General features: G+C 52.2%; 1 protein-coding gene across 1 annotated transcript in view; it reads left to right on the top strand.

The window, feature by feature from the left end:
* The window catches only part of LOC112548081, a 3966-nt gene extending 1504 nt beyond the window's left edge, over positions 1-2462 (top strand). Inside the window, exons 2-5 of the mRNA XM_025192360.1 lie at positions 169-473; positions 745-871; positions 1195-1250; positions 1456-2462. Of these exons, the coding sequence (XP_025048145.1) occupies positions 169-473; positions 745-871; positions 1195-1250; positions 1456-1618 (651 nt within the window). The 3' untranslated portion in view covers positions 1619-2462. The remainder of the gene's footprint in view (positions 1-168; positions 474-744; positions 872-1194; positions 1251-1455) is intronic.
* Positions 2463-9499: the final 7037 nt, after the last annotated feature.

The raw sequence follows: 9499 nt of genomic DNA, 5'->3' as shown, positions 1-9499 counted from the left end.
GGTCAAGGAGGCCCCGGGTCTGCCTGGCTTCTTGGTGAGCGGCGGCGGCACCGCCTGCCCAGGCTGCCAGGGCCAAGGGGAAGGGCTGGGGGACACGAGTGCCCGGGAGGGACCTCGGGGACCGATGTGGGGTGGGGTGGGAGTGTGCCTCCCCAGAGCCCCCTGTAGCCTGGCACAGCCCCACCTGCTGCCGGGCTTCCCGTCCTGATCCAGGCTGCAGAACTGGCCATCCGGGGCTGGATCAAGGCTGGGGTCAGGGAAGGGCCCATCAAGCAGGGGGTCTCCTTCCCGCCCTTGCCCCAGCCCTGCTGCCCCTTACAAGCCGTCTCTTCCTCCTTTGGGCTAGGTCACACAGCACTTCAGCGGCCCCAGGACTTCCAGCTGGGGGCTGCTGTCTCACCTGCATCGCCCCGGGTGGTGCTTGTGGTGGTGGATGCTGCCCGGGGGGAGCGCTCGCAGCTGCTGTTTTGGGGGTGAGCACAAGGATGAGGAGCCCCTCTAGGGCCCGTGGAGCTGCGCTGGGAAGTCTCCTTGCTCCTCCTTGTGAGGCTTTCTGTTGCGTTGCCTCTCCCTGCATCAACAGGCAGGAGTGGGGGAAGTGCTCAGGGTCTGTGGCTCTCCCAGGGGCAAAGCGGGGCCCTGGCTGGGAGGAGCATCCCCTCCTGTGAACAAAGGCTGGGTGAGTGTAGCTGGTGCGGCAGGACTTGCTGCCGGCCTGCACGGACCTCTCCCCTCTCCCTGCAGGTGGTACCCCAACATCAGGGGATCCCGGGGGAGCTCTGTCCCATCTGGCATGAGAAGCAGCAACTGGACGTGCTCTGGGCACTCTGGCATTGCCAGAAACCACTTTCTCCCCCTCCCTCCTGTACAGGTAGATGCCTCACTTTGTAAAAGGCAAGCTTGTCCCCTCCCTGGCCCTTTCCTGCCCCTCCTGCTCAGCATTCAAGGTCCCGCTTCTTCCGCAGCGCGCACACTGCCTCCTGCCCCCGGCCCCCATTCCAGCCCAGCTGAGGGCTCCCATCCAGGCCTAGCCTGGCTTAGCAGAGAGATGGGCCAGGATCCCAGCTGACCTCTCCCCAGTGACGGGGTCTGGGGATCTCTCTGGGGTCCCCGAGACCCCTGCAGGGCTCAGCTGTGGGGTTCAGCCCCTGCCCAAAGCCTCAGGAAATCATTGGCTCTTCTCCTCTGCACAAGGCTCAAGCATCCCTGGTGGCAAGGACACCTCAAACAAGGCTGAGCAGCACGGACAAGTGAGCAGCAAGCAGTCTGTGTAGTGATCCCAACAGGACTGGGATGACATGGAGCTGGTGCCTCCACTGGGGAGCTGGGACGCTCTGTGTGACACAGGGCTGCAGCCCCAAGGATGCTGGGAAGGGCCGCTGGTCACTTCTGGGTGCGGGAGAGGCCATGGTTTTGGGCTGCTCCAGTGCGACATCTACTTGGTTCCTGCTCCAGAGGGACCATTCTCACCAGTCTGTGGACCCCGTCCCCTGAGAGACACCAGTGGGAGCCCTGGAGAAGGCCCCTCTCCAAGCCTGAGGTAAGCACCTGGGCAAGCCCTGGCTCCAGCTTCACCCAAAGACCCCAATGCCAACCCCCCTGGCTTGGTCTCCTCTAAATCCCTCTCCCGGTGGGATTGCATGCACTCCCAGCTGAGATGGGGAAAACAGGGGTGCTGCGCACGAGGTGGATGGGGGCCCATCCCAGCTATGGCCCTCTGGGGTCTCCAAACAGCCCCAGCTTCTGTGCCCCTGCGCTTTCCTGGTGTGGTATAAAAAAAGCAAAGGCCTTAAACTTTGATCAAAAAAAGGTGGTAAAGATAAAACAAAAGGCATTGTGTAAAAGTGTGGGCTAGGAAAAGAGGAAGAATGTCTGGCTTTGTGGTAATCAGCGGTTACTGAGACAGCAAGAAAGGAGTGTTTTGTAATAAAGAAATGAAAATAATGTTTTTGTAACTGTTACCGCAGCTAGGTTTCTAAAAAAATTCACTATACGTTCACGTGAATTGTAGGTGGCTGTTAAAAGGTATATAAGCCTTTTGCCTTAACGTTTAGGAAGGGAGCCCCCTCCAAGTGCATGGTGAATCCATGTCACTCTGGGCCCCTCCGACAGCTCTAGCTCTAGCCAAATAAAGCTTCTGCTGACCTGACCCAAAAGTTTGCTGCGTGTGTTTTCCACGACACTGGCCTGGCTCTTTCTGTCCCCCACAAAGGGGGCATTGGAGGGGCAGAGGGAGGAGCAGTTCTGTGCTTCTCCCGCGTGCAGCCCTGTTGTGTCAGTGGTTCCTTCCAGCCTGTTCTTGGCTGCAGTGGGAGGAACGGGGCTCTGTGAATGGTTTCTGGAGGTTTAACTGGTGATGGCAACTCCTGGCCAACTGGGGCTGAGTGCTCTGCAGCTCGGGATCGTCTGGTGTAAGAGGGAGAACATGCCAGTCTTCTCTGCCAGCCAGTTCCCCAATTCCATGTTTCCAGGACTCCTCGCACTGAGGGTGGAAGAAATTGTGCCAGGGCCTTGGTGGAGCAGACTGAATCCACCACCAGTATGGTTGCATGAAGCAGAGAGTCTGTGCATCTTCAGTCACTGCTTATGTCCTGCAATAAAGCTTCCAGCGCTGACATAGGTACCTGCGTCCTGGGTGGTCTTTGAGTACCGAGTGTGGGGATGTGATCTCCAGGGTGACAGAAAATGGGGTTGTGTGATGCTGCTTCAAAGAGCGTGGGAACAGAAGGGCCCTCCTGGGCCAGCACATCCAGCCCCTTGTGATCATGAGCCCTGTGTTTTCTCTTCTCAGCCACAATCCCAACCAGCCCTCTAGGAAAGTGTCCAGGCTGCTCGCCCACCTGCTCCTGAGCAGGAGCCGTTCCCTGTGGGCTAGAACCTGCCCTTGGTTCCCAGCCTTGGACCCTGCCATGGGCACTGGTTCTGCTGGCAGGGACAAGAAAAGAGTTGTTTGCAGTTCTGCCCTGGGCCCAGGGCCCCTATTCTCATTGCCCTGTGATACTGGCCCTGGCCCCTGCCTTGCCCCATCTCCAGCCACCCATCCCGCTCCTGGACACCAGTCTCTGCTCACCCATGGCTTCATCCCTTCTGCTGGGCTGAGTGCACCGTGTGGCCTTTTATCACAGATGTGTGACAAAAGGCTACCCAGCCCACCCTGTTTGTTCTAAGGTATTTCTCTGATAGTGCTCTATCCTGTACCCTACTCCAAACCGAGGTGGGTGGCTCAGCACAGGAGCACCCCCTACTGGCCCACCACACGCCCTGCCTGTGGGGGACCCAGGCCAGATCCGTGGAGATCTTGCCCATCTGCCTGTCTGTCCACTCCATCCGGAGCCCCCGGCAGTGGGTGAGGGGTGGTTGGGCTGGGGTGCCCAACGAGAGGGGCCTTTTCCGGTGGCAGTGGTGACTTCTGGCAGCTGCAGTGTTGCTGCCACTGGAGCAGAGGAGAGGCAGGTCTGTGGCTGCCCCAGCCCCATTGTATGCCCAGAGGTGGTGGAACTGGTTGCGTGTGCCACGGCTTGGACTGCCCCCGGTCTGTGGGCCATGAGGGGCCAGGCAACTCATTATGGGCTAGAAAGGATCATGCTGTGGGCCAGATCCAGCCCGTTGGCTGTATTTTGCCCACCCGTGCTCTAGATCTCATGCTAAGGAAGATTCTTTATTTCTTTCCTGTGAAGCCTGTGCAAACCGTTCACACCTTGAACAAGAACTAAAGAGTGAAGCTGAATGTGATCCTTTTATGTACAGCATGAAATAACCTTGCGCTGTGCATTTGTTCTGGTAGTTGTGGTTGGGGGGGGATGGATGAGAAATCCATTGGGGTTTCCTTCCACAGGTCTTAATTTTGCCATCTATGAAGCTGTTACTTTCTGTTTGGACGACATGCTGAGTGTCACTACTTCCCCTCCATCACGCTGAGTCCCTCTTCCTGTATCCCTGCATTATTTCTGGCTGAGCTAGGGGGAGCTCGTGGCATGCAGAACGATAACTTTCCATAGGCTACAATTCCCAAACTGCATTGCGGAATCAGAAAAAAATAAATGCCTTAAACTTTGATCATACGAGTTATAAGATGACATAACCGCTTTGTGGGGAATTGCTGGCTCTGCATAGCAGAGCAGATAAGGGAAAGTGTTTGTTCTTTGTAACTCCTCTGCAACTGCTTCGCTCACCGCGGCCTTGAAGATAGCAGGAAAAAAAAGTATTTACAAACTCTGATTTCCAGAAGCAAGAAGGGGGTGTTAGTTCTCGCTTTGTGAACTAACCTTGTCTCCCCCATAATTCCCATCCTGATAAGAGCAAAGCAGTAATAAGCTAGTGTTTGTAGCTGCTTTTTCTAGCAAACTCCACTATGTGATCACGTGAGTTGTAGTGACTGTTAAAAAGTATATAAGCCTCCTGATTTTGCTCTTGGGGGGGGACCCCTTCCAAGTGCTTGGGAGATCCATGTCACTTTGGAGTCCCCCCTACAGCTGTAGTTTCATTTAAATAAAAGCTTCTGCTGACCTGACCCAAAAGTATGCTGCATGTATTTCCACAACAGCATGTACAGTACAATGGATTAGCACTCAGCCACCTTGTCCAGACCTAGCTAAGCCCTTTAACTCTTTCTAAGGGTTATTGCACTTAGGATATTTCCCACCCACGACACCTCCCCTTGCTGAAGAAGTGTGATGCGTTCTTAGGCATTTCCTGTGCAGTTCAGCACAGCTACCTAGCAGGGAAACGTCGCTACCCACCTCTGACCAAACCTTCCCCTTGATCCACACCCTGGAAAAGGGGGAGAAAAGCCTGCTCAGCCCTCCCTCACTCTGCAACATCTACTGCAGCACCAGGGAGAAACCTCCACCATTCAGATTCCGGCACTTTGAGGTGCTGAGATGCTTCTGTGTTTAGCATGAGGCCAGTGGCACTTGCTCCCTGTGTGTTTGGGGACAGTTTGTTCAGGTCCTGCAGGCAGGAGACAAACGCTGCATCCTGTGTTTGAGTCCTATCTGGGATAACATTTATTCAAGAGTGTAAAAAGGAAAACAATAGCCACACTTTGTTGATTAAAATCTGAGCATAGACTCGGAGCCAAAAAATACCTACACAGAGTCTTTGTGAGGTAGACACATTTGATGACAGCCAGCTAAATGCAGACCTTCAGGTGGGACTTGAACCCACGCTCTCTGGCTGACAACTCTAATGCTGGCGCCATTAGGCCACTGGAGCTGGAAAGACTCAGCTGTGGAGGAAATGGACTTTTTTCCTTCCACATTCAACTATTTCTGAAAAGGCCTGGGACCTTTTCCTCTACACACCTTAGAGCAGGACTGGCAACATTTTACAAGCTGTGAGCCAGAACAACTTGGCTCTCATCTAATGTGGGCCATGTGGCTGGAGCAGCATATCAGTGGCAAGGAGCTTCTCCCTGCCCATGCTGGGGCCAGGCAATGGCCAGTAATGAATCAGCCCGATGGAGTCAGCACCTCCTCTGACTCAAGGGGCTGGAAAGGACCATCACCTTCTTCTCCTACGTCCTGCACAAATGCTGGGCACACTGGGAGGAATCCGCCCTTCCCCAGGCACCACCTTGCCTCTTGAGACACCCCCAGTGCAAGGGATCCCACAAGATCCCTGGGCAGCTTGATCTCTGCTTCGGTGTTATGACAGGGGTGTGGGGGAGCCTTTCTGAGCTACAGTCTAAATCTGCTGGGACAGCCTCTGTAGTGAGGGAGAGCATGTCTCCTCCCTCCCCTCTATGGCAAGTATTCAAAACCCAGTGGTTTGTATCATGTGCCCCCAGAACCTCCTTGCTCCAAGACGACTTTGCCTGGTTCTCCCAGCCTTTCCTCATGTGGCTGCTTTCCACCTGCTTTTTGCTCCACACTTACTTCTGACCCAGATTTCGCACCCAGGACACCCCTCTGTGACGATGGAAGAATGGTGCTAGACCGGCAGAAGGCAGGGCAGGATAATACTTTGGAAAGTAACTGATGCAGGGAGGCACACGCTTTCCTAGGCAGCAGCAACTTCATCAGAAGCTCTGAGCATGCTGATCATGGAAACCACCTTCTGAAGAAAGTCTGGTGAAGAAGAGCTATGAAGTATCTCATGGTCCCTGCAAGGTGTTGACTGGAAAAAGTAGCCTGCAGTCAGTGCAGTAACAAGGGTGGGGGTGAGTGGGGTGACCTCCCGGGGTGCCGTAGTAAAGGGGGTGCCAACAAGCACTGCTCAGCTGGGATGGGACATGGGATGGAGCTGTGAGTGGCTCATTGGGGGGGCCATGGGGACGGAGGAAGGGCCGCTCCCATTGCTGCGTGCACACCCGGCAAGCATGGGGTGGGGGCTGCTCCCCCCGCCCTGGATCTGTGCACAGGGCACAGGTGGGCTGCCGCTGCAGGCTTTGCCCCGGGTGCCAAACTTCGGTGCTTTGGTACTGCCTGCAGTGGCTTGTCTGAGTGAGGATTAATCCACGCAGCTGCCTCAATGACCGGATAGCAACCTTTGTTGCTGAACCAGGTATATCATTTTATCAAATCACGCGCGGATGCTCCCGGTGCCTTTTGTGATGATGACACACTCCTGTGAAGTTGGAGCTACTGTGAAGTTGGAGCCAGCTCTTGGTCTCTCATCAAGTCACAGGAAAGTGCCACCCTGGCATTTGCGCCAGACGTGAGGATGACACCAGGAGCACGCGTGGACTCCTGCGGACTCTGCCCGGGCCTTGGACATTGGATTCAGGAACGTGCATCTTGGGCAGCGGCCTGTGCAGAGGGAACCGCTGATACAAAGGAGAGGGCTGGGACCTGCTGGGAGGGGTGTGCAGCTGCTAGGTTGGACTTGTGGCAGAAAGCCACCTTTGTCTCTCCATAAAATCTCTGCTCTGTGACCATTTGATAAGGATGGGTCCAGCAGAGAGACAAATCCTTACCCTATCTTGTAGGTAACCTAAGCTGGATACATTCCTGAGGGAGGGGGGAAACCTGCTCCCTCTGCCTACGTGACTGGCATCACATCCCTGGGTGAGGGGCTTCCTCCCTGGTGGGCTAGAGTCGGCCCGGCAACTAGTGATGTATTTCAAATTGGTTGGCTCACAGCCAACAGGTGCTGGCCTCCATTGGACCAGGTAAATGAGGTCACAAGGGCTATATAAGATAAGGACTGCCCAGGAGGAAGGGGGGGCAGCAGCCATGAGGGTTACTGAGGAACAAAGAAGAGCTGAACCATCTGAAACTTGCTCTCTCTCTCAAAACTCATGATGAAGGAACCGCCTGTCTCCAGAGTGTGGTGGGAGAAACCTCCCTAAGGTTCGTTGTCTAGCTGTAATTTGATTGACAGACAACGCGGGTAAAGAAAGACAGCTGTTTATTTGCTCGAGCAAAGACCATAAAGCCAGCAAAAGGCAAAATGGCCCCCCCCCTAAGGGTGAGGTGATCTTTTATACTTATTACAACAAGGCAAGACTTTATGGTTAACAAAAAAAAGTAATACTTGGGCGGTGTTTTTTAAATCTTTGTAACAGCATATTTTTATTAAGCTGAACTAGCACTTTTTAAAAAGCTAAAAGTTAAGTAACAGTAACATTATAATATGTTAGCAAAACCTTACACAGTAGTAGATACTTCTCAAGGACACAACCAGTGCACCCAGAACAATGGTTTCCCTGTCTTATCTTACTTCTTGCTGTAGCTGATTTTTCAGCACGCAGACACAGAGATACTTGCTGCTTTTAACTCAGAAAATGCTTAATACAGTTAAAATGATTACTTGACACAAGCAAAGGCTTAGCTATCAATCTGCCTTGTGGTCAGCTGCATTGCTAGGCCACAGGTCATGCCTTGTATTCAGCTGTAAAGCTAATACTTCCTAATAATCTAAATTATTGTAAACCTAACAGTATGCTTATCAGAAAACTATTCTATTTCAGGGTAATAACAAACCTGCGCACTACAACTGACATAGTTGCTCAGACGACCGGACTACCTCAGAGCACAAGTTCCACGGAGCCTAGCAAACTTCGTGTGAGTTTATTCGGAGCTCTTTTGTACGAGTACTCTCTTCGGTTGAGACGACGGGCTCGCGTGCTTAGAGCCTTCAGCCGGATTGGGCTAGAGTGCGCGAGTTGAGAACTCTTGCCCGCCTCTCTTCTTTCCTGTCTGTAACCGCAAGTCAAGCAAGTTTTCCTGCCTGCACCGCGACCATCTGCGGCGTAAGTAAAACAATCTTTAAATCAGCCACTACGCCTCTGTGGCTAATTCTAGCCCCTGCGTTCCTTACCGCCCCGCCGTCCCTTCTGACCCCGCGTGCCCGGGCTGCTGGCCACAGCCCGCGTGCGCAAAGACGGGTCCGCATATCGCTCCCGGCTCGCACATGGCGACGTGGACGGGATCGGGAGGCGGCCCGCACATCGGGATGTAGATATCTCCAGATTCATGTATCTACATCTCTATATATCTACCTCTCTGAATAGATCCAGCTTTATGTATCTGCCTGTCTATATATTTCTTCAGCTCTGCATCTCTCCAGCTTCATATATCTCCATCTCTGTATATCTACCTCTCTGAATATTTCCAGGCCTGAATATCTCCAGCTATCAATATTTCCAGGTCTGAATAGCTCCACCTATAAATATCTCCAGCTCTGAATAGCTCCAGGTTTATATATCTGTCTGTATATCTCCAGCTGTGCATATCTCCACGTTCATATATCTAAATCTCTCTCTCTCTCTACCTCTCTGAATATCTCCAGCTCTGAATATCTCCAGCTACCAATATCTCCAGCTCTGAATATCTCCAGGTCTAACTATTTCCAGCTCTGTATATCTCTAGGTCTAAATATCTCCAGCTATCAATATTAACAGCTCTGAATATCTCCAGCTGGGAATAGCTCCACCTTTATTTATCTACCTGTCTATAAATCTACCTCTCTATATATCTACCTCTCTGCATATGTCCAGCTCTCAATATATCCAGCTCTGAATAGCTCCAGCTTCATATATAGACTTGTATAGATATATATCCAGCTCTGTATATTTGCATCTCTGTATATCTTCCTCTCTGTATATCTCCACGTATAAAAATCTACAGCTCTATATATCTCCAGGTTCATATATATATATATACATACATATACACATCTCTATATGTCTACCTTTGTAGACATCTCCAGGTCTAAACATCTGCAGCTCTGAATGTCTCCAGCTTTATATAGCTACATCTGTGTATATCTACACAGCTGAATATCTGCAGCTCCTCATAGCTCCAGCGTTATATATCTACATGTCTATATATTTCCACCTCTGTATATCTCCAGCTTCAAATATCTACATCTGTACCTATCTCCAGCTCCATATATGTCCAGATTCATACAGCTACATCTCTGTGTATCTACCTGTCTGAATACCTGCAGCTCTGAGTACCTCCAGCTTTGAGTATTCCAGCTTCATATACCTCTCTATATATGTACCTGATTGTATATCTCCAGCTCTCTATATCCCATGCTCTGAATACCACCA

Source organism: Alligator sinensis, unplaced genomic scaffold, assembly GCF_000455745.1.
Source record: "Alligator sinensis unplaced genomic scaffold, ASM45574v1 scaffold336_1, whole genome shotgun sequence".
Classification (NCBI taxonomy): Eukaryota; Metazoa; Chordata; order Crocodylia; family Alligatoridae; genus Alligator; species Alligator sinensis.
Note: the sequence above shows the minus strand (reverse complement) of the source record. Positions and strands in the feature narration are given on the sequence as shown.